At 44.4% G+C, this 25435-nt stretch overlaps 1 protein-coding gene across 1 annotated transcript in view; it reads left to right on the top strand.

Annotated features, from left to right (window-relative positions):
* DPY19L4 (dpy-19 like 4) overlaps positions 1-25435 on the top strand; it is a 554933-nt gene that overhangs the window by 126540 nt on the left and 402958 nt on the right. Inside the window, exons 6-7 of the mRNA XM_085605236.1 lie at positions 16278-16423; positions 16885-17008. Of these exons, the coding sequence (XP_085461362.1) occupies positions 16278-16423; positions 16885-17008 (270 nt within the window). The remainder of the gene's footprint in view (positions 1-16277; positions 16424-16884; positions 17009-25435) is intronic.

The following is a 25435-nucleotide window of genomic DNA, read 5'->3' as shown; positions in this document are numbered from 1 at the left end:
AGAAACCACGAATGCTCACATGCAGGGTAGACATACATTCAATCAGGCAATGAACCTAGTGCCTGCATCACTTCTACCAGGCATATTTACCGTAAGGGTTGCTCACTTACAGCATACCTGACCCCACGAAACTCGAGGGTCTGTGCTACCTCAGATGCTTCTGAGTTGCTTGGCCGCGACCTGCGGATTCATGTATCTAAAATGTATAAGAGCGGAAAATTAGCACCTCACGTATCAATACTACACAAGATATACACATGTATTTGATACCTTCTGTATTGTAATGGCCAGCTGCTCAAGGTCCTCCCTGTACCCCGTGTAGCTGCCTCGCTTGTCATTATTGCCCGGTACCTGACCTCATATGTGACTGACCCCTTACAGACTACATTGCGCTCCCCACCGTGTTCCTAGTCCTTCCTCAATTTCTTCTTAGACAATATATCTGGGTATGTATGGTATATACTCCGAAAGGGCTTTTCTACTCCCCTTCCCACTATCGAACAACGTGGGCATTAGATATATTGCATGACCTCTCTCGAAGACTCCGAGTGTCTATCTTAACCTGTCTTCCTATATCAGTTCACCGCCCTTAGCCCATTCGAGATCTCACCTCATCAGTGTCAAGTTGCGAGTTCTATGTGGTCTCCATCACGGGTTCTATGTCCCGTACCTATTTAAATACTCCGCGCACAATGGTTCTGCTCATGCGCAGCCTTGATTGGAAAACTGTCACGGCCATATTGTGTAAACCGGGCTAGGCTTCCATATTGGAGGACGTGTGCGTGATGTCGTGGGCATGCGTAGACGCGCACTGAAGGCCGTAGCGGCCATCTTGTGTACTCCGGGACCAATTTGCCCGAATTGCAGGATACAACTAAGGCATAGTATTACTACTGTTGGCGGATCATCTATTTCACTACTCAGTTGCCTTCATGAGTAAGAGGTGTAATGACCCCGGTATTTCCCCATAGTTGGTTCATTTACTATATTACCTTTGCCATCACCCTACATAAATGATCCTGTGAAATATACTCGGATTACTTTAAACAGAGTCCTATGGTGACCCTCTCCGACCTACCACTGTGTGTTTACTGAATTGTCTAGACCCAGGGATTGATGGATACGGTTACAGTGTGGTGCGAATATTAGATTGTAACCTGATTCCATTCTATACAATCATTCAGGCCCTGTCGGTCTACTCCCTCCTGGTAGATCCATCGTGCTTCCTTCGTTGTTAATCTGGCATTAATGTTATAGCGATCACCCCAGACACGTTCCAGTACCACCCAACGTAATTCGCGAGGGCCATGTCTGGCCTTTGTGAAGTGCTGGACCAACTTTGTGGTTAATTTGCCCATTCGGATCGTACTCAAGTGCTCTTGTACACGGACCTTCACTTTGCGCGTGGTTAATCCAATATAGTGAAGGCCGCACGGACATGTCAGTCTGTATATTACGTTGTTAGTATTACAGTTACTGAACAAATTCAAATACCAGCACTTACCATTTGTCAATATGACACTCTTAGTTGGAGTAGTCAGTTCGCAAACATTACAACCGCCACATTGATGATGTCCCGGTGGAATGCCTGTGGACTTCACCTCACATTTGGGTTGTGAATGCACCAATCAATCGCGTAGGCTGGTAGAGCGCTTAAAGGCAAATCGAGGTTGGGGCATGGTCATGGTCGGGGTATGTAGTAAAGGCCAGTGTTTCCTGATTACTTGTCTGATTTGGGTTGATAGAGGACCAAATGTAGTAACTACAGGAATGCATTCTCCTGAGGTTTTAGGTGTTCTCTCCAGGAGGGCCGCTCGTGGGGTATTAAGGGCTCGTTTTTTGGCCTGCTTGATAACCCTGATAGGATAAGCTCGGGCCTCCAGTTTGCATGAAAGTGTTTCTGCTTGTTGTACATAGTCCTCGGTGTTAGAACAATTCCTGCGGTAACGCAGGAATTGACCGACCGGCAGGTTCTCCCTCAGAGCCCTGGGATGGAAGGATTTATAGTGGAAGAGGGAATTCTTGTCGGTGGGTTTCTGATGGACATTGGTGACCAACTTACGGTTCACTGCAATGATGTCAAGATCCAGGTATGTGGCTGTGGTGTTACTAATGGTCCAGGTAAATCTTAGGCACTCATCGAGGCCATTCAGCCACTGAAGAAACCTATCCAAATCTGTAGCAGAGCCAGTCCATATACACAGTACATCATCGATGTACCTCTTCCAGAGGGCAATATTCCTCTGGAAGGGATTGGTGCAGTGGGATATGTAGTTGGTCTCGAATTGGCCCACGTAAATACAAGCCAAGCTGGGGGCAAATGTAGCCCCTATCGATGTACCGGACACTTGTAAATAAAGCTGGTCCTTATAAGCAAAAAATGTTTTTGTTAGGGCCAGTTCAATGCATTGGAGGACAAAGCTTTGAGGGACATCGTAAAACCATTCGCAAGCCCCCAGGGCATGTGCTGCTGCCACCAGCGTGGCTTCCTGGGGGATGCTGGTGTATAACGATTCGATGTCAATTGTAACTAACAGTTGATGTTGGGGGTCAAAAACAATGTCATTCAGGATTTTTAAGACTGATGTAGTGTCCTGGATATAGGAGGGTTGGGTAATTACACATTCCCTCAAGAAGAAATCTGCATATTGGGATAACGGTTCAAGGACCGACTGGATGCCCGATACTATGGGACGTCCGGAAGGCGGTCTCTGTGCCTTGTGGATTTTTGGGACAATGTAAAAAGCAGGGATCCTAGGTCTTTCACGCACTAATATGCCTAATAAATGTTAGCTTTCACCCATGATAATGTAAAGCATAACTAAACAAGCATTTGCAATGCAATAGGTCTCGCATTTACGTGAGTTTTAGCTATTGGCATTGTAAATGACAATGACTTTTATGTATGTTTTGGTTTTTAAAATGTAAATAAAAGGCATTGTCATTTACAATGCCAATAGCTTAAGCTTGCGTAAATGCGAGACCTATTGCATTGCAGATGCTTGTTCTTTTTTTATGTGTGCCCCTTATGCCCATTGTTGCACCCTTCCTGATTAAATGTCGCGCCCACCCCCCTCGGAAAGTGAGCGTCATCACTTGGAATGTTAGAGGGTTGCGTGACCCTCGGAAGAAGCGTCAAATTTTAGCCTATTTAGACAGGCACCAAGTCAATATAGCGTTCCTCCAGGAAACTAATTTTAATCCTCGGCACACTAACAATTTTGTTCAGAAATGGGCTGTCCATAGAATTTTCTCATCCTACTCCTCATATGCCAGGGGTACAGCTATCATTATTAAAAAACATACGCCCTTTGTATTGATAGGAGTGCTCAGCGATCCTGAGGGAAGGTACTGTCTTGCATGGGGGCGGCTGGGGACTGACTCTGTGACCCTGGCATGCTGTTACGGCCCCAACACAGACACTCAAGAATTCCTTTTGTCCCTGTGGGGCAGGTTCCTGGAAATCGGCTCCACCCACGTACTATGGGGAGGGGATTTTAACACAGTTCATGACCCTTCCATAGACCGCTCTAACCCTAGTCCACATCATTACACAAAATCCAGCGCGACTCTGAGGGGCATACTGGCATCGTGCTCCCTAACAGACGCCTGGAGACCTGCACACCAGCTTACACGCGAGGGCACACATTTCACTACCCAGTCCGCCTCCTGGGCACGATTGGACTATATGCTGCTTTCTCAGGGGCTTGTGACTGCCATTGTTGATGTGACACACCTTGCACGCACTTACTCGGCTCACTCCCCAGTCTTGCTAACTCTGAGCCTGACTGGGTATTGTTCCCCGCGCTATAGATGGAGGTTGCAGCCCACTGCACTCTTGGATACGGTTTTCCAGAGCGAATTGGAGTATGAGATTAGGGATTTTTTTAGCAGGAACAAGGATTCTGTGGAAGAAGTAGGAACGATATGGGACGCCTTTAAGGTTACTGTCCGTGGCCTTTGCATATCCAAGAGTGCGGGGGTACTGCGAGACTTACAGAACACGTCGAGTAGGCTGGAGTTAGAGCTGCAGGCATTGGAGTCGCAGCTTTCCACTAAACCCACTGCTACCTTACTGCGCAAGTTCCGTGATACACTAACTGAATACACGGATACGGCCAGGCACGACGCTAAATTCAGGGGCAAGTATTGGGTGGCCAGGAGGTATGGGGAAGGCGAGCGTCCTGGGAAGGTGCTGGCGGAGACGATACATAAGCCACGTTTCTCTGGCCATATTCTAGAAATCCAGGGGCCTGATGGGTCGCTCCATCGTGACACGGCGGACATTCTTAATATCTTCACCGAGCACTACTCCTCGCTATACACATCCAGCAGAGCCGACACGCTTGACTTGGGAGACTATATCAGTGATGTAGCTTTAGGCTGGCTAGGAGATTTGCAACGCAAATTTTTATGTGCCCCCTTCGAACTAGACTAGGTCCGGGAGACAATAATGCACATACAATCGGGGAAAGCAGCGGGAATGGATGGCATACCCATTGAATTTTACAAAACTTATTTAGATCTGATGGCCCCCATATTGCACGAAGTGTTTGAGGACGCCTTTGAATCTAAGATGCTCCCACCCTCGAAGAGGGATGCTTTGGTGACGTCTCTGCTCAAGCCGGGCAAGTCCCCGATCAGCTGTGACTCGTATCGTCCGCTCTCTTTAATTAACTGCGATACCAAGATTCTCGATAAGCTCATCGCCAATAGGCTCTCGCTTTATTGGGATACACCAAACATGTCCCTAAAGCGCAACGTAAGTACATTTCCCTGTGCCTGTTGCTGGCTAAGAGAAGAGTAGCGTGTCGCTGGGGTAGGGGGCGGGTACCTAAGTTCAAAGATTGGATGCTGGACTTGGTGTACTGCCAGGAAAAAATGACTCTTTATGCAGAAATAATCCCTAGTTCATCTCGTCCTGCCGACATATGGGGCCCTCTCAAGTATTACTTGATCACACATCCGGGGGGAATTCAATCCGATGATACTTCATCCACTACAAGTAGATAATCGATCAGAGGGGTGCGTTATGTCCTCAGGCGTCTACTGTCTCACATATGTTTTATCACCATTGTCTGTTTTCTGGCCATATGACATGTTGATTGCGACTGTTAAATACCTCTGTTTTAAAATAAGGCACACGATTAAATCTCTGCAGATCCCACTGTGTTGTTCCATGGTATGTATATTGATGGACTTTCTTAACATCTATTTGCACCGCACTGCTGATACCCGCTATGTTAGCTCTGAGTACGTACTGACATGCTCTGTTTTGTAATGTATGCCAAGTTAAAAAAACCTTGAAAATAAAGTTTTTAAAAAACCAAAAAAAAACCTTTGAAACGTATGTTTCCGTCTTGGGTCACACGGACACGTGTCTGAGTGGCATTACCCAACATAATAATCAAAGTGAGATGCATTTTGTTTCATGGAGCAGATCTCTAGGGACTGACAAAGGATTTCCGCAGTCATCATTTACACTGAATAAAGCAAGAGGGGGGCGGGGGGGGGGGAGGGGTTGGGAACTTCTGTCACCCGAAGCCACCATGAATGCACTCATGCGAACAGAAAGTGGATTTATTTGATAGTCGGGTTAAAAAAAAAAAAGGTGACGTGTAAGATATGAAATCAAAATGAGTACATGTGCAGAAAAACAGGTATTCATGGACTTAATGGGCATAATTTGTAAACAAGTCCATGCCACCAAGCGAAAAGACAGATTATGGAAATCAGCTATCTAAATTCTGACCCAGGAAATGATTCTGACAAGAGGTTTTAGACTGAGGTTGTGAATGCTCTTCATGATTCACCAAAACAAAAAAGGAGCTAAAATAAATAATTGGCTGGCAAAGACCTGTCTTTTGTGTAAATAAGAGGTGCACTGTGACAGGGCTCACTTCAACCATAGGTCAGAATCTACAATGATTTACAAGCCAGATGATGCTCAAGCATAAAAAGATTGCAAATTCTGGAAATTCACCAAGTAGAGTGTAGATGGAAACTACGGGAGATATTTTCTACTGCTGTCATGTTACTCAAATAGATTCACTCTGTTGTGTCCTATATTTGGTCACATCTCAGTAGCATTGAAGGTCATTCTCTGCAGAGCAGTGAAAGCCTGGAATAACAAAATTTAAAATATATGACAAAAAAGGGTTGGCAGAACAAGCATTGGCAAAGCCAACAGATGTCACCATTCGGGCCTATTAGTTTTGCAAATAGTTGTTAGCGATGCTGTACATCATCCCCGATGGGTTATATGACAGAATCACGCATGCGTTTAGCACGCATACCTTTTTTCCAACGCCGGCATTAGAAGTAAGGAACACGTCTTTACTACGCGTTCCTTTTGCACGCAAGTCGCTACACGACTTGCCTTAAGGGGGTGCTGGACTTTAGATTAGTATCATTTACTATTCCAACTCCAGTCTGCGCAACAATAGGGAAGGTGTTGGACTTTATCTCCAACACCACTGCACCAGTGCACCCCCTTAAAGCAAGTCGTTGTGGCGACTTGCGTGCTAAACGAATGCATAATGACGACGCATTCGTATTATTGCCGGCGCTGTAAAGACACAGCGTGATTCCAGCTTCATATTAAAGGAGGTTTCCCTCCCAGATGCTGTGCAGAATGGCTGATGAGTAAAGAAAAAAGAAGAGCTATGTCCCACCTGCCTGCCTAATTTTGTAGGTTCACGCAACATGCATGTGCGTGCCTACAAAATGATGTAGGTTTTAAATTTTTTTGAAATTATTTACTAATCAGAGTTAGATTGATAAATAAAAAAAATGCAAAAGAAGTTGCGCAAAAGCGTGTTTTTTTTTTGTTGTTTCTTTTTGGAGGCGCTGGTAGTGGAAAATGGAGGGCATGGTTTGCGGAAAGCAAAACTGAGGGCGCTGGTAGGGAAAGAAGAAATATGTGAGGAGAAGCAACCCTTAGGATGGGGGTGGTGAGTTGCTGAAGAATTACAATGGACAGAGGTGTGGGAAGAAATATGGAGAACAGAGGGAAGCAACACTGGTGAAGAGGAACACAGATCGCAGGGGAAAGAGAAGCATACAGGCTAGTGAGAGTAACCTAGAGTTTTTGGGGTAAGCACATGCGCAATGGCATAACGGCTAGGGCGGTCGACATCCTGTGATTCTGGGCAAATCACTTCTCCCTGTGCAAAAATGAATGTGTCCCTATGTAACGCAACTGGTGCTCGTGTAAAGCGCTCTGATATCCGATACCATCGGGTCAAGTTTGCGCTATATAAAACTGTTAAAAAAAAACAGGTGGAGAGAATCACACAGGTGAGAGAGATCACCACAGAGTGCTGCAGAGGGTGGAAGAGCAGTACATGAGGGAGACAGCTGAAAACACATGCATTCTTGGTAAGGGGTTAAACAGAAATATAAAAATAGTGCTTCAAAAGTGAGCATTGGAAGGACACAGGGTGTGCATCTATGCTCCTGGGGTGGGACAAGCACACGACTAGGAAGTAAAGTCGACTCAAGCTGATGAATAAAAAGCAAGCAAATAAGAGGAACAATATAGCCTATCTGTAGTAAGCAATGGTTGGGCTTTTTAAATTGACAGTAGGCCTTTTTGTTAATAGAAAGGTTGCGCTGTCTGGTAGGTGAGAGCTAAAAAAAATAATAATAACTTACCATGATCATGACTCTTGAATTTGCCCAGCAATATTACTACTAAGCCAACCCTTCCATGGAACACATTGATGATGACAAGCAGTGATGTATATGGACGGCTTTCAGTTGATCCTCTAAGGCATTATTAAAGGTTGTTATGGTTCTTCCAAATCAACCTAATCCCAAGCTCACAGATCCACTCATTTATGCAACCCATGATATCTACTATAATAAATACTGCTAGGAAAAATAATCTACATTTGTGAATATCTCACTATACCATTAGATGTGAGACATTTTGTTTAATTGTTCTTTTTGTTTGGGGTAAGAGACCCAGCTACCATTTTGTGAATAGGATTTTGTGTTGCAGAGTATGCTGGAATGTGGATTCTTACTACTTTCTAGGTGATGCAGCATATTTTAAAGGTGTTGCTGGTGGAGCAGTACCTTGAGCTTCTGTTTCCTAAAATGAATTGTGGCTCCATCCTACTTAGTGCAAATCTTTTGGCGAAAGAATTACCCATGACTCGGAAACTGCCTCCTCCTGTAACCATGAATGGAACTAGATTTCCTAGAGCACAAATGAAAATCAACCAGCTTACTATTCTGCACTGCCTAGTGCTTATTACTAACATGGTTGACTTTCCACACCCATCGTAGCCAGTCATGGAGTTGCTACACACACTAAGCACTAGTGCCCAACCTGGCCACTGATGGACACAAGCATCTTGTGCCAGTAGAGGCAAAGTGTGTTCCAGTATCTCTTCTGCAGTGCAATGACATGGTAGTGAGTACTTAGGCACCGGACTGGCAGGGTGTAAAGCTAGTGGCTGCAGAGCAGCTAGTTGTAATGTCAAAAGAAATATAGATGAGTTAGTTAGTTTAGGTATAAACTGCTGAGGCAGGTAGAAGTGGTGAAGCTGCCAACCAGACACCATGGCACTGGTACACAAACGCAAGCCATCTCCTGTCACACAACTAATTGTACGGTGAGGCCACGGATTAGGCCCTATATTGAGTACATGCTGAGCAGTGAGGCATCGGCCTGACCAACACAAGAGGGAACACATCTCCTAGTTTACAGAAAAAAAGAATAAACTGAAGCACCATTAGACTGTGAGAGATCGAAGTTATTAATAGACCTAACCACCCAAACACTTTGGATTTAATCAAGTAGAAAATGAAGAAAACAGGAAACCTACTAATGTTTGGTACCACATTGGTATTGAGGGTATTACGTTTATTAAGGAAGATCCAGCAGGAATAGGGGATGCTAGGGAGGGCTCAGAGTTAATTCCAAACATTCACATCTGTGTATGCCAGGGAGCACAGGGGCCTCTACCGGTCATATGGTGTGTTGAGATGGCACACACAATTTGATGAGGGTAGTTATTTGCAAATATTTTTTCCTAAGATGTTGTGGTGTAACATATATATTTTCAGGTTGTTAAGGAGTTCTTTTATCCAGGGTTTCATTGAAAAGATTCAGCACTGCTGTTGATGGGTGTGCAAGAGCCAATTCTCACTGCGCAAGTTTTGCAGCATTCAGGGAAAGAGTTTGCAGCACGGACAGGCAGGTGTGGTGTGAGAAAGTGCCATCTTTCTTGCATGGTATGTCCCCACTTTTTGCTGAATTGCTGAATGTACTTTGACTGAGTGTGCCCTGGACACCTGCCAATCAGGTGCTCAGGGCCTATGTTCCTTCCCTACAAAAACATCAAACCCAAATTGGCAAACCCTGGCCACATGTCAGCCCCTGGTAAATGGTACCCAGTGCCTTGTGACCAGGGAAGGCCTCTAAGGGCTGCAGCACTCATTGTGCCCCCCTTAGAGGCCCTGTACCCTAACACACACACACTGCCCTTGCAGGCTTAGTGTCTGGTACAAGACAAAACAAAGAGTCGACATGGCACACATCCCTGTGACCTCCCCTTCCAGCTTCGATCCAGAGAGGGGTACCGATGGATAGAGCGGTGCCTCATGTCCTGAGCGGATGCCAGGTGAGGCGAGGCGCGCACCAGCATAAAGTTGGGTATTTTCCCAGTACCACTGTCAGTAATCTTCCACTTTGGATTCGCAGAAGTGCGCAGGTTTTATTGTTACCAACCTTTATTTTGTTTTCTTGCACTTAAGCACTAGTTCTTTACAGTAGCTATAACATCATAGGTCCTGACGAAAGCCCTGATTCTAATATCCATAGGCTGAAACATGTAGACCTGGGCATCTTACAGTTATTTGTTTAAACTGTATATGCACTGTTTTTATATTGACACCAAGACAGCGCCAAATAAATTTGTTTTGTGTCTTGATAGTCAATTTTAGATTACACCTTCACATATTGTCACTAGCACTGCAACCATCAACCTGCAAATAGCTATTATGCTCTTTCTTAGATAAAAGTATTTGCTGCTATTCATTTTCAGAGTACCTGTTGAACCACAACTCTCAATTTCATATGGGAGTATGGTTTATTAAGAGTTCCCAGATGATGAAGCAAGCCACTTTAGTGGGTGATGGGATCTCATCTATTTTTCTTTAAGACTCCACTTAACATCTAGTTCATTTAGTTGTTGTTTTTGGGTCATATATAATAAGACCTACAGTTTTTTGTGTATATTGTACACATCCCTGTGTGCCATGCCCACCACCTACACTGCCCTGGCATACATCAGCCACCCCTCAAGCTGGGTGCCCTATGCCAGTGGTGTGGGCCCAGGAGCATGAGCCCTGTGCCCCTACTGTACCCAGGTCCATTCCTGGGCCCTGTAAGTGCATTGCTGCCATTTAAGAGTACTTGGTGTTGAGAGCTCGTCAGACACGAACTCCACAGCACCATAATGGCAACACTGAAGACTGAGAAGTTTGGTATCAAACCTCTCAGCACATTAAACCCGCACTGATGCCAGTGTGGGATTTAATGTACCAAGCACCACAGAGGGCATCTTAGAGATGCCCCCTGAAACCTAACCTACAATCCACATCTGGTCTGAGAGGCTGCCTAGGCTGCCACACAGCAGACATGTTGCTGGACTCCTGGGTAGGAGAGCCCCATCTCTCCTGGGCCTGCAACAATGCACATCCTGGGCGAGGTGCTAGGTCTCCTTCCCCAGGATGGACAGGGGAAAGCTTCAAAGGCATGCCGCCTCTGTGAGCTTCCCCAGGCCACTTGCAGCCCCTACTCTGGCGGGAAGCCTGGCCGAAAACCCCAAATAAGGACAGGGGATGTGCCAGCCTGCCAACCCCACCCCTCAGGTGGGGGAGGCGAGGTGAAGCAGAATAGGGGGTGTACCCACCCCAGGACAGGGGCCCATTGGTCCCTGCCCTTTACCTACCTGTAACGCCCCTAAATCTAGTATTTAGTGGCACCCTGAACCTTCCTTCCACAGATTCCAAAATACAAAGAAGAGCAAGAAGAAAGAAGACCTGCCGTGCAGCTGCTAAGAAGAGGAAGACACCAAATGCTTTGGCCCCAGCCCTACCGGCTTGCCGACCCTCGAACCTGCTCCTACTCCTGCTACATCCCGGCACCTCTTGTGGCCAGCAACCTCACAAACCCCGGAGGACCTGGCTACCTTTTGGCTCTAAGCACCTGGGACTCCCTTGAGCAGAGGCTCTGCTCAAAATCAGCTTCTAATCACTGGCATCAGCCCGGAACCGCGAACCCTGCACACTCTGCACCCGCCAAGCCTGGCCTGTGCCGGAGTGAACAAAGACCACGAGGACGACCCCCCGACGACTGTGACCCCGAGTCCGGCACCCAGGGACTTTCCTCGACGCTCCTGACGACGCCTGCAGCCTCAGAACCAGGTACCCCCCCAACCACGATCAACAGAGGGTAAGATTTCCCGACACCAAAAGGCACCCCTTCCCCCGGCGCCCTGCGGCCTCCTGTGCCCAACTCCTGGCTACCTACCTATCCTCCAACAACCCAACTTACCTCTTGAAGTGGTGGTGGCACCTGAAGAATCTTCGTCCCCGAGCTTGCACCTTTTTTTCCAACCAGGAGCTTTCCCATTGAAATCAATTGAGCATCCGAAGGCTCAAAAGCACCCTACACCCAGCCGCCCGAGTGGCCCTGGCAGTGTAACCTCTACACCTATCTACTTCCCCATTTGCCCTGAGCAAGTGACCAGGAGCACAGCTTCCATAGCCTCGTGGCCTGCTAGTCAGCAGCCACCAACCAAGGCCCCCCTTCCTCCCATAGGATAACATTGGGCCTAACTCACTCTGCACCCGGCTGCCCCAGCGCCGCTGAGGGTGTAACAACTGTACCTACCTGACCCTGGGAGACCCCTGAGTTTGTGCCCAGAACCTTAACTTTGCCAGTCGAGTACTTACCCAACAGCCGAAAACTCAATTTTCTCTATGAGCTCAATGCATTATTGTGTTTGAACTTGTGTTGCCTATTGCAACAACCTGTAACCAGTATTTACAAAAGTCAATTGCATATTGCAAAAGTATTTACCTAAAGCATGTCATTCTGAGAAAGTATATTTTAATACCTATTGTTGGTTCTGAAATAAAACAGACATATATTTTTTTTATAGAAACCATTGGCCTAGAGTTCAGTTATTGAGTGTGTGAGACCATTTGCCAACTGAGTGTGTACAACAAATGCTATACACTGTCCTCTGATACTGCCTTACTGCTCGACCAAGCTACCACTTCAGAGAGTAAGGTTATATCTAACTTTTAGCCTCTGCCAAACCTCTAGGGACTGTGGACTCTGTACACACTGTACCTATTTGGGAACAGTATATACAGAGCCACTTTCTCACATGTGGCCTCCAAGCAATATACTTCAACTGATCTCGAAGCAGACTTAGGACTCGTGAGGCTGTGAGAGAAAGGAAGCAGTGGCATGTGCATCTTCTCACATTTGGAGTAATGCTCCTGCTTCTTCCTTGTACATTCTTGATCTTCTTGTGCCCCGTAGATCCAGGTTTCAGGTGCAGAAGCCGTGCCGAGACCACGAACGGGACATGCCGCTTCTTTAAAAGTTTGTTCACCACAAAAAGCGCATCAACATGGCTGTCCGCACCATTCCAGTGAGCGGCAAAGATCAACTGATGAAAGTAGTCTCAGCGCAATAAGCCTTCCCTATGGGTCGCTGTGAGAAAGGCGGCCGTATTGTTAGAGAAGAGGAAGTGACATAAATCCAACTTTAACCTGTGCACTAATGTAAAATGAGCATCAAGTCACTATTGTGAATGTTTAAGTAACTTCCCTTCCTACAAAGTTACAGGAAGTGACTTAAAATGAACAAGAAAAAAACCATAAGCAATGGGTGGCCAAACAGAAGTAGTGAGGGTGCAAAGCAACCCAGGGGAATGAAGAAGTAACACTGGTGTGGGGACGAACGAGAAAGCAACACCGGGAGGGTGGGGGTGACTGACATCAAAGCAACACAGGGAGGGCAGAAGGGACAGAAAAAGCAACATGGAGGGCGCTTGAGTGGGGGGAGGCAATAGAAAGAAGCACACAGGCAACAGACAGCAAGACGGAAAAATGTACATGAGGGAGACAGCTCAAAAACCCACACACTCTCATGGAGTACTTCACATGAGTGGATCAGAGCCACCGTTTTCTAGCAAAACAGAGCATGCCCTGTCTAAGGCTCGATTTCTTGCAAAAGGAGGATTAAGGCGAAAATGTAAAGTTCAGAGGATATCCAAAAACCGAAGATGAGCATACGATGAAAATAAAAAAGTCCGATGGCGAATCATAGTGAAGAATTAGTGCTGACAAGGTATCAACCATTTCCAAGTTCACAAAATAAAGAGAACACTTGGACTTGGACCCTCTAACTTGACCCTTCGTTGTCTGCCTCTCCAAAGACCCCCAGTTTTCTACCTATACATTTGTAAGTATTTGATTTTCCTTTTTTCATGCAAAAGCATGAAGGCTGAAATGCAGAATAGAAAGCTCGACTTTGTAGATAATATCGTTTTGGTTTTACACCGCAGAAGGAAATGTTGTCATTTGTAAGACCGCAAAGCTTAAATGGTTATTAATATTTTGTTGTTTGCAATATTTTGTAAAAACTCGCTCTGTACCTGGAGTTGAATGGGCTGATTATTTATCTGTGTACGGGAATGTTAGCATGTTTTGCGTCACTGGTGGTCAGTCTCCCGCTTTGTATCACTTGGTGGTCAATCTCCCGTTTTTCGTTTCGTTCTTCGACCGTGTTTCTTCAGAGACCTGAAGGTAGTTTCCAAGAGGAAGCTTCTAGGTGTGTTATTTTGTTGGGGGGAAATGACTGTGAGGCAATATCTGCTTCAGGAAGACCCCATTTGTTCCCACGTATGTGAAACGATTGGGACAGGTTGAGAGCGGATTCATCTGAAATAAAAAAGGATTCTCTAATTGATTCTAGACCGATCATGGAGGCCACAACACCATGGCTGCTGTGTGCGAGAGCTACTCAGTTGTACAGTAAAGATTATGTAAGGATACTGTAGACAAGTACAGTAGGTGCACTTTTTGAGCTGCAATGCCTCTGTGATGGCACACAAATTAGGTGCCGCAAAACTAACCCGAAATCAAAGCAAACATCAATAACCGTCTGGATGTAAATGATCTAGTAAGGCGTAACGTGGCAGACAAATGAAAAAACATCCCCGAATACCTGACCTGACACAAACCTAATTTGTGAAGGGTGTTTAGAGCCCGTTTTTTAAACTGGACTCTTAATGACCCCACTAGCATTATAGCCTGACAACTTATGCAAGCATTGGCAAAGCTCAAGATTCACTTGCTTTGTCAATTTTGTTTAGTCATGTTGTACATCAGCACGTCTGAAAGTAAGAATAAATCCAGCACTATGACGTGGCCAGTACTGACAGCACCCAAGCACTTTTTTTTATTTAAACTTTCTGCACTGCTGTACAGTATGGCTAAAAAAACATTGACAAAGACAATAGATCACGCATAAGTGAGTTGGCTCTGTCAGTGATTGTTATGAAAAGATGTGACTCCTTTTCGCGTCCGCCAATTCATTAATCCATTACCCTACCAGTGTTTTTTTGCTTCACCTCACCCCTTGAAAGATGAGAGGAACCATTTACTCAACCCATCATATGGACCATCAGCCCTTAGAAGGGTTTTCTGGAGCAAAAAAAGGCAAGGTGGTGCAGAAGAGGACCCCTTCTAGGTCGATAGTGTTCTGCATTAAAATATACTATGCACAGACCATGAAGCAACCCCTTGAAGGCCTGCTGGTGTAACTGACCAGAGCCAAGGAATCTATGACCGCATCAGTATGAGGAATACTGGGATTAGACACTTACCCGGTTACAACATGGGAGTCACTGTTCGTGAAGCACTACTGTCTAAATATTCTGGTCCGGGGAGAAAGCCACTTTGCCCGTGCAGTCCTACTGGACTTTCTAGTTTGAGCCCACTCCCCAGACCACCCACCTTTTGGAGGTACTGCTATGAAATCTGTTCTACTGTTAAGGAACGTTCAGGTGGTGGTATCCATCTGAAGAACAAGGTACTTAACTTTGGTAAAGCTCTTTGTCTGGATACATTGTCTAACTGTAGATTTGTCACTGTCCTCCCTCCTCTCAGCTTTTATGGAGTGATTCTTTAATATCTTATTAAAGTCCCAAGTTGGAAATCAACACACTGTTGTTAAAATATGCTATGCACTAGCCATGAAAGAACCCCTCTAAGTCCTACAGTCTTATTTGACCTTAGCCAAGGCTACTAGCACAGCATTGGCTTGAGGAGTACTGGTTTTTAGACACCAGCAAGGCTGCAGAGTGAGCGTCTAGGTTCATTAGTGGTATTGTCTAGATAACAAGATACTTATCTTTGGTTGTGCTCTTTCCGGTGGATACTCTAACTATGGATTCATCACTGTCCTCCCAGTTGTCTGGAGTGGCTCTTTAATATCTTTATATGTTTTCAAGTTGGAGATAAGCAAACTGTCATCAGCAATTTATTCGTAGAGCTCCATGTCTGGGGCGGCGGAAGCAGTGGTGAGCATGCTTGGGTGCAGCTTTGATCCATCACTTCCAAACTCTCGCCCTTGGATTTCACTAAAGATGACCTTGTCTTTGTGAATAAAAGCTAACCCTCTGCCTGATGTCCTGTTTTTCTGCATGTTACAGCCGGGAGGATTTGGCTACAGTGGATGATGTAAGTCTGTGAGTTAGGTTTCTGTAAAGGCAAGACAATTGGGGAGGGGCAAGAGAACCTTATGAGTTGGTCTTGAGTCTAACGGCAAATTAAACATTTAGAAGGGTGTGAGTGATGCAGTTTTCAGTGCTGTAAACACTGATGATGCATTAATTTAAAAATATGGAAAAAATCATCTCTCACTGTCATTTGTCTGTAGCACAGTATTTACATTGGCCAGTAAGATAAAATCTGTAGAAAACCAGCAGCATAACATTTTGTTTTTAATAGATTATTTTTATTCAGTGTTTTGCTGCAGATCCAGGTATTACACCCTGCATAACGGGTGATGTTATTGTGGTCAAACATAGGACCATGAGGTTTGCTTGTGTTCTAATCTCTTGTGTCCTGATTAATAGTAGGCAAACCAACATTCTTCTTTAGTAGCTTATATTGTTTTTGACATTTGTTTCTAGAAACCCATTAATACCATTTCATTGCATTGTCTCCTGATCTAGAATCCTTCTGATCCAGTGTATTTCTACATTGGCATAGTACTGATCCTGCAAGGAATTTACGTTGCTTCTTTGTTTGTTACAAGCTGGATTTTGAGTGGGTCCTGGTATGCAGGACTTCTCGCTGCAGCATGGTTTGGTATCAACAGGTAAGAAACTAATTGTGACATATTTTATAAATCTATTTTACAGCCAAAGTACTTCCTTTTACTTATCAGTATCTGAAGTGTTATTAATTTCAGTGATACTAGATATTGTTTTTCTATTATTATATTGTCAAATTACCATGAACAAAGCTCTAAGATTACTCACTTAACTGAGACTTGTACTGTCAAAAGATATAGTACCTTTTTTATGGCTACGTATTGCAGATAAATGTGTGCTTAGTATCGTTTTAAAGTTAGTATGTAGGGCATGTAAGAATTTTATATAAGTGATATATTTCATAAATATATATAAAAACGTATTCCGCTCCTAAATGAGCTCGTTACACGTTGTATTGTACATTGTGCCAGCACTTGTCTTTAAAATTATCACCTCAATTAGCCATCATGCAAATCTGAATTGCAATGCCGAATGGAGATGCTGATTCTGTTCGGTCTTTTTCTAGTGCAGATACTACACGAATGCATGACTCCATTCCTTTGAGGGAAAATTGGGCTCTGCCATATTTTGCATTTCAAGTTGCAGCTCTTACTGGATATTTGAAAAACAACATAAACCCAGCAACAGAGGTAGGAAGTGCCTATTGACTAATGTTCTTTTATGATTTAATAATGCATTTAGACAGGATTGCCTTCATCATTTTTATGACTAATATGAGCGGTAAATTAATATTCAAATTTCAGTTCTCTTTCTTAGTAATTTTGTATATTGCCCAAGAAATTTTCTGACGTCAGTTACCTACTGAGAAATGTCCTAGTTAAACAGGAGTAAGTTGATGAAAATATGCTATGCAATAATGAAGAGACTACTCGAGTCCTGATTTCAGAAAAGTATGTTTTTCGTACTTCCCAGTCCCTTCTTTGCTAATTTGCATGTCTTGGTATAACATGTATTTTATACACTGCATACCTCAATATTCCTAGCAGTCTGCACCCATCTCTCTTTAGTTCCCAAACCATGAGAATATGGTACCATGCAGTGCTGGAGCTTGGAATGTTATGTAAAATAGATTAAAAAAACAAATAAAAAAAAACAAAAAAACCCACAGCTGTATGCCGGCACAGCTTCGTACGCATACCTTCTATTTTTGTGCAGTTTTATATAGCACAAACTTGTCCTAAGGGCATTAGAGTGCTTTATATGACCACCAGTTTTCATTGCACGCTGTTTTAGAGACTGGGAGATTACATGATTTGACCAGAATCACAAGATGTTAGTCGAAGGCAGGGCTGAATCCTGATTTCCCAGTTCCAAAACTGGCATCTCTGGCGTTCAGGGCCACATTTCTCTTTGGTAGGTGCATCTCCTCAATCACAGCAGAAAGCGGCACACAAAAATATATATTTCTCTCTCTCGCTCTCTCTGTATATATGTGTGTGTGTGTGTGTGTGTATACCTCTATATATGTGTATGCGTGTACCTATATATATGTGTATGCGTGTACCTATATATATGTTTACGGTTCTGTGATTAGGGTCCATATATTTTCAGATATACATTGGGCTCTATCAATGCCACTTACATGTGTTTTTCTTTGGTATTTGTGTGGTTATGCACAATTAGGAAGACGTGTCGTAAGTTATCGCCACCTTCTGTTCCTATACAGTTGGGGTTGTGTGGTAGATGTGTACTTCTGGATTGCACTACTATTGACTCTCTGCTTATGCTGTTATCTTATGTCTCCCTCTTCGAGGGCTCTCATGTTAGGTGAGCCTCTCGGTTTGCTCTAATGGTCTATGTAATTTCTGAGGACATTTCTAGCTTGCTGTCCTTGTTCTTGCTTTTACAGCATGAGTCGGGTAGTTCCCCTTTGGGTTTCTTGGGACATCTTGTCTCCTGTCCTGTCACTTTTTGTATGCCTTTCAAGTGCTTCATTTCTTACTTGAAAGTGTGTTTTATGAAGTGGTATGTTTATCTATATCTGGGTGGAACACTATCCCCTTGCTAGGATGGTCTTCTTCTGTGCCAAACATTCTGTTCTTTCTGATTTACTTTCTGTGTTTGCTGATCTCCTTTCCAGATCAGCTTTCTATTGTATCTCTCTTTTTTCGGTCTTCCTTTGACGGACCGGTATTACAGTACCATTCCCTTTTTACCCTGGGAATCCTATTCCTAAGTTTCCTTCATCTGTTAGTGACTTGCCTTCTCTTCTGAGTGGCTGACAGTTGTATTCGGGTAAACTTATCCTTTCTCCATGGAGTTCTTCGTTCTTACCGCCAGGGTATTCCTTTCTTTCCCTGTGGTCTAGCCACAGTTTCCATAGTGTGCCATGGACCATTGTTGTCTATTCCTACATATGCCAGGTCTGTCATTACTTTTCACCGGCTGGTTGTCTCTGAGAACTTTAGTTTGCTTAGTTCACAGACCCACTTACGGGTGTGTTATGGCTTTGGTATCTGATACACAAGGTAAGGAATCTGCGGCTAGATGTCTCTATCAGATGGATAAGTTACTTTCCTTAAACGCTGTATCTGGTAGAGACATGGTCTAGCCACAGATTCCTTACCGCCCCTCCCTTTCTGCCCGCTCTGCGAACTTCCTCAAGTCTGAGGTTCTCCATTCTATGGACCTGATTTCCACACGGGCGGTTATTTGCTGTGTAATCTGCTGCCCTGGTTTTCACCAGTGCTGATGGTTATCAAGTCATCTGCTTCCAGCGGTTCTTCGCTGTGTGATCTTCGGCCCTGATTTTTACCAGTGCTGATTGTTTTCCAATCTTCTGCTTACACAATCCGGTTGCTTATTGGCTTTCCAAATGAGATACCTTCCAGTTTCTTTAGAAGACATCTTATCTTTTTTGCACACTGTTTCCATGGCCAGTTTCTGTGGGGGCTCCGTGTTCTGGAGCGGAAGAGTTCACAGAAGAAACTGACATCCGCGCGTTGGTGATGGCTTATATGGACTCTGTTGACGTCATATCCGGAGACGACGTCAGTGCGCAGTCGCATGGCACCCTCCACTGGTGCGTAGAGGTATTGCTGGGAACGTTTTCTGGATCCAGTCTGGCGCCTGGGGAGAATTCAATGAGGAATCTGTGGCTAGACCATGTCTCTACCAGATACAGCTTTACCGAAGGTAAGTAGTTTATCCATATATCTCTGGTTCACAAAGGGGATGTCCAAGAAAAAAGAACCTGTCAGTGCATGGATAATAAGCAATATTCATTTAGGGCCTGCAAAAGACACTGCAAAAATCCAAAAGCAATAAATCTAGAACAATCCCAATTTGTGATCTTTTACCTGAATGTATGTAACTTTGGTCTGAGGTCTTTGCTAGGGTCTTTTTGTAGGGCTTGATTGTCCTGTCAACACAGGCTTTGGCATTTCTGTGAAAAATTCCCTTTTCTCGCTTCACCAGGGAGCAGAGCCTGTAATAATACAGGATGAAAATAAATAATGTCTGCACGTCACCTGTTGAAAGTAATATTTTAAAACCTCTAAATGCATATTATTTAGGCCACTCACAAAGCCTAATTTTTCCCTGAAGTATGAAGCTTTTCTCCAGTATATTTCACAGGACTATCTATGATGGTCAGAGTGGATTAAAAAATTCTGTGGATCTTTCTCATGTCCTGATTGACATGGCAGAGGTCTAGGGGAGAAGAGAAAACATGTAATTACAGATAATAATCAAGTATTGTTTCTTTTATCTACCAAAGGATACTAAAAAAAACGGAAAGAAAAACTGAAAGCTAACTCAGTCCATCATAATTTTTGATCCTTTGCCTAAAAGTATGCAAGTTTTGTCAAAAGTCCTCACTAGGCTATCTGCGCATGACTGGAGAAAATATAAATTATCTGCTCTGACATTCTTGTAAATAATTATCTTGCCCATATTTATTAGAGAGAGGCTCTAGAGAGTGTAACCCTGCAATATTGATCAAATCGGATTATTGCAACATGTGTGTTTTTTTTTTTTTTTTACCGGAAAAACTGTAGTTTTTCACCCAAAGGGCTGTGTGATATTTGATAAGAAGAGCAGCTGTGAAATCCTTGTTGCGTCTCTTATCAATTTTTCTTGTGATTATTCTTGTGAATTCTCAATGGAGGAAAAGGCAGTCTGTGATTGAAAGAAATCAGAAAAAATGTCTCTGTAAAATCTAGTGGAAAAGTTGCCCGTGGCCAGTAGTTGATATCCATATGGCTTGACAAACTTCCTGTTAATCCCCAAAGACTCAGTGGAAAGCGGATGGTATTCCCCGCTGGAGGACGGGCACTGTTTTCTTTGATGTTGCCGAGCCCGTGTTTTGCCTCATTTTCGTCCTGCGTTGATCGTGAACCCGTCGCTGATAAGGAGGTGTCTCCTCGAGGACGCATTTCCATTGTTTTGTGCTTTCAACAGGGCGCCACAGCTCTTTCAGGAAGTGGGGTCACTGATCTTGCTGAAAGCTACCTCGCCCTGGTTCCTGCTTGTTGCATTCTGCTGCATTCATCCGACTTCGTCAGAAGCCCGCCGGACACACTACGCGGGTCCCGCATCGCCGTGTCATCATCTGTGCCTGGAGTGAGGCTATCACGCTGTGGGCTGTGTTAAGTGCGGCAGGGCTGCGAGCAACAGAACAGGGACTCCATCTCCCAGGAGTCCCTGTGTGAACGATCTGCACCTGGACGCTCTCTCTGCTTGCCACGCCCCCGACCGCCGAGTTAAAGGCTGTTGCTTGCTGGTCAGATTTGGGTCACTGATCTTGCTGAAAGCTACCTCGCCCTGGTTCCTGCTTGTTGCATTCTGCTGCATTCATCCGACTTCGTCAGAAGCCCGCCGGACACACTACGCGGGTCCCGCATCGCCGTGTCATCATCTGTGCATGGAGTGAGGCTATCGCGCTGTGGGCTGTGTTAAGTGCGGCAGGGCTGCGAGCAACAGAACAGGGACTCCATCTCCCAGGAGTCCCTGTGTGAACGATCTGCACCTGGACGCTCTCCCTGCTTGCCACGCCCCCTAACCGCCTCCACACCTTCATAAGTGACCTCGTTCACCGCTGCGCGGGAGCGCCCCGGGAGAAGCCCGGGACAAGGGCGGGACAGTCTGCGACAGTCTGCGACAGTCTGCGACTGGTAGAGACTGGACTGGGCCGTGCACTCTGCTCGTATTTGGTGAGGCACCGCCCCAACCTTTTGTCGGGTTACTGTATTTTATCTTACTGGTCTTGCTCTGTGATCTGGTTTGGTCGCTTATTTTGACCTAAGCTTTAAGTAGGATTACACTGTATTGGGGCATTCAATGTCTAAGCAAAGGGCGGTCTCGGTATCGAATACCATGGACAATTATTTAGTTCAGGTTGTTGCTAAAATAAATAGTGAGAGGAGGTCCTCATTAGGTTTGGGTTCATTCTCTAAGTCTGCTCCGCCTGAATCTATACGGGCCGAACCTCCAGATCTCGATAACAGTGGTATCATCGAAGCAGCATGCGATCAAGCAGACGACCAAGGTTTTGCTCAGAACACCTCTACGAATTATGTTGTCGGTAGTGAAGAGGAGGTTGAGTTAGAAATATTAGAGGAAAAAGCCCCGTCCCCAGTACCTGTCCCTCGAACTACTAGAGGAGGCAGAAAGGTCCAGCCTAAACGGGGTGGATTACGTTCGGGCAGGAAAAGGCCCGCCTCCCCACATAGTAATATTGATGTAGCGGACGAAAGTGGATTGATTGATGATGCGCGTGTGTCCCTAACAAATGAACAGCTTAAAAAGTTTATGTGCATGATTGACTCAAAGATTAAGGGTATCGTCAAGCCTCTGGTAGCTAAAATAGATAAGCTAACGGATGAAGTGACCAGATTAGGGGGGCTACTGAACAAAACTTTAGTTAAGGTAGAAAAAATGCCAGCTGAGGTAGTACAGAGAGTCGAGACTGAAAGGAAAACTATGAGGCCTGATGGAGGTGTGGGAGGGAATTCATTGCCCAAGTGTCCTACTGCTCCCGAGATAAATGCAGGAGAAGATGAATCTGGAGGTGAGGTTCCCCCAGTAAGTCCTACTGCCCTGAATTCATTGAAAGGCTCGGTGGAACTTATTGTTGAGGCCTCCCCCTTAGTTTTGGTTTTAGCTAATGTTCCACCACTGACGTTTGGCCAGGTGGAATCCACATCTTCCCTGCTGACCAAAGCACTGCACTGGTTAACTAATAACATGGTAATAAACCCCTGGGGTAAGCACCAGTTAGTGGATGAACTAGTCATGGCAAGAAGGGTGGATTGGATAGGAAGTGGTCCAAAAAGATTTAGGGGGGACTGTGTTGTGTTGAACTTTTCTGACCCGGCAGTACTGACTAATATATTACCAAATTCACTCCCCCCTCAGCGTAGATCAACCGATATCATTCCACTCACACTTGACTTCTTCTATCAAAGGAGGGGAAGTGGCCTTAATCCGAGCATTTTGAGGACAAAATGGAATTTGGTACAAAACAAACGGGGAAGGGCTACCCAAATTAATGAGTGGGGATTCAACATAGAAAATAGGTTCTCAGCGCTATCTAACCTGAACGATTGCGATTGACTTGTTGGGGGCAAGAGTGCAGTACCTTGTGAACCAACTGGCCCAAATAGTTCAAGTACCCTCACCAAGAAGAGCAATGTACGTGGCAAGAAGACATTGCCTGGTAGTGTGTCGGCTGAGCCTCAATTGTATACTGTTGCATCTATTGAACGCTGTACTTCTGAGACTGACCCGAAAGGTGAGGGTGACATTCTTGCTGCTGGGTTTGGAGGCAGAACAATTGTTGCAGTTTCAGAAGTGGGTAAGGCCATATATCTTGACCCTGTTCCGAACGCCTTGGCTGGTCCTGCGGCTGAGGTGGGAAAATTAATCTCTTGGAACCTTGCTGGGCTGCGTTCTAAACTTGACTCTGGTGATTGGTTCAGCTTTGTTAACTCCTTTGATGTTTGTGTATTTCAGGAGACTTGGGCATGTGAACCCGTATTTGTGTTGGGATACTTGAATTTTTCTGTGCCCGCTCTAAAGGGCCCAAAGGGGAGACCAATGGGGGGTCTCACTATTTGGGTTCGGCAGTCCCTAAATCTATCAATTAAAGCTATGGAAACTAGTCATAGTGATATCCAGTTAATTAAAATGTCCACTGGCACTATAGGAAAACTTGATATTTATAACATCTACGCCAGAGGCAACAAGGGAGGCAGATCAGAGGTATTAATTGCCTTGGGTACCCTTCTTGACACGCATTCGCAAGACAATAATATTGTCATTGCAGGTGATTTTAATCGGACTTTTGAACCCCTAGTCGCTGGTGAAGACTCCCTTGGTGACGAAGAGGATTCTCATTGGGGCATCCCTAGGTTAGAATTGGCCCCAGTTATATGGTGGACTGAGGATGTGGTCGGTCTGAACGCCTTGTGTTTTGAAAAGGGTTTAAGAGCCTTGAATGGTAGAACAAAATCCGATAAACAAGGGGCTATGACATTTGACAATGGGCGGCACAAAAGCTTGGATTTCATTTGCCACTGCTAAGTACATCGGATGGGCCTGGTCGATCAGGCAGAGACTGCTAGTCAACTGACTATTCTCTGCCTGGATAATTTCTCTGCACGTTTAGAGTTATGGCTTTTAGTTATTTGTGTTTTTTAACCAAGTACATTTTATTCTTGTATAAACTTTTATCTTACCTGCCAACCTTGTAATAGGTGAAATTATTGTAATTAATTTTATTACTTGAGACATCTGTGAATTGTTTGCTTTATTCCGACTGTCTAGTTTAATTGTTTTTTAATTGGTGTATGTTCTGCTTTTATGAGTGCTAACTCGAATAAAGCATTATTTGACTTTGATATCCATATGTCAACAAACAGTTTTGCTCACATCTGTTCCTTCCTTTAAATCTGGCCTGTGGAGTGATCCTGCAGGAATACACTTTTATCGTATCCATGTTTATAATGCAATTGTTTTTCAACTGAGAAAGTACATTTCGTTCAACTGACATGAGTATAAAACATAAAGAATTCGAGGATTTCCTGGCCAATTCCTAGGTGGGTTTTGAAACTCTGGTTTAGAAGAACTTCTCCCACAGGCTACTTTTGTTCAGGAAAAGGTCAAAACCTATTTGTATGCCAATACAAATGCTGGTAAGCACTGCTTAAAAGGAGGTACTTTTTTCAGGATAGAGTAACAACCAACAGCACAGTTAACACAAGTATTGCACTTTGTAGGTCCAGCATCCGGTTCTTCGTCAAATTGTTCTACTTGCAGTATTGGGTCTTCTTTACTCTGATCGGTTGTGTCCTGGAAATGACCTTTTTAAAATTTGTCCATTTGCCAGCAACATCTTGAATTTCTTTCTGCAAGGTCTACACAGTAACAAAGCTATGTATGTAAGTTTTTAAGCAAGAAGCAGAGTTTCTCAAAAGCATCCTCTAGGAGACTCTGACTCAAGTTCTTTGGGCCAAGCATGCTCTTTATCTGCCAGCAGAGTTAAGTGGGTCTTGAAATGCTTTTGTCAGACTTTGAGTAACTATCTCCATTACTGCATTATGCAACCCAGTATGAAATCTATGTTTAGCCAAGGTGGTAGGCTTTTTCTTGTGCTCATACTAGGCATTTTCTATGGCACACTATGCTTTGAAAAGTGACATTCCTACTTCTTGATTTTTCTTAGCCTTTGTTGGCCCAGTCTTCAAATTTCATTGCAGCAGAGTACACAGCATGCAAACTGCGGGCAGTTTGTGGCAAGGAGTTTTATAAGGTCTTACGCCATTTTCTTTGCCCGCAGAGTATCTATTCCACTTTGTGTACAGTGACGTGGTTGGAGCAAAAATGAGGAGATACAACTTAGCTATTAGGATTGTGTGACATTTTCAAAACCTATCGGCATATTTTAAGAATTGGATCTGGTGATTTGGAACAAAACTAAGAATGTCAAAGCAATTATTATGCAGGACTTTGATCAAACCAATGCACATAACATTGGCAGAGTTCTTTAAAGAATCTAAATCTTTTGTGAGAGCAGCATCATTAGCCCACCAACTTGTTGTTTCTCCTATGATCGG

Source organism: Triturus cristatus, chromosome 5_1 (assembly GCF_964204655.1).
Source record: "Triturus cristatus chromosome 5_1, aTriCri1.1, whole genome shotgun sequence".
In the NCBI taxonomy this organism is placed as follows: domain Eukaryota; kingdom Metazoa; phylum Chordata; class Amphibia; order Caudata; family Salamandridae; genus Triturus; species Triturus cristatus.
Note: the sequence above shows the minus strand (reverse complement) of the source record. Positions and strands in the feature narration are given on the sequence as shown.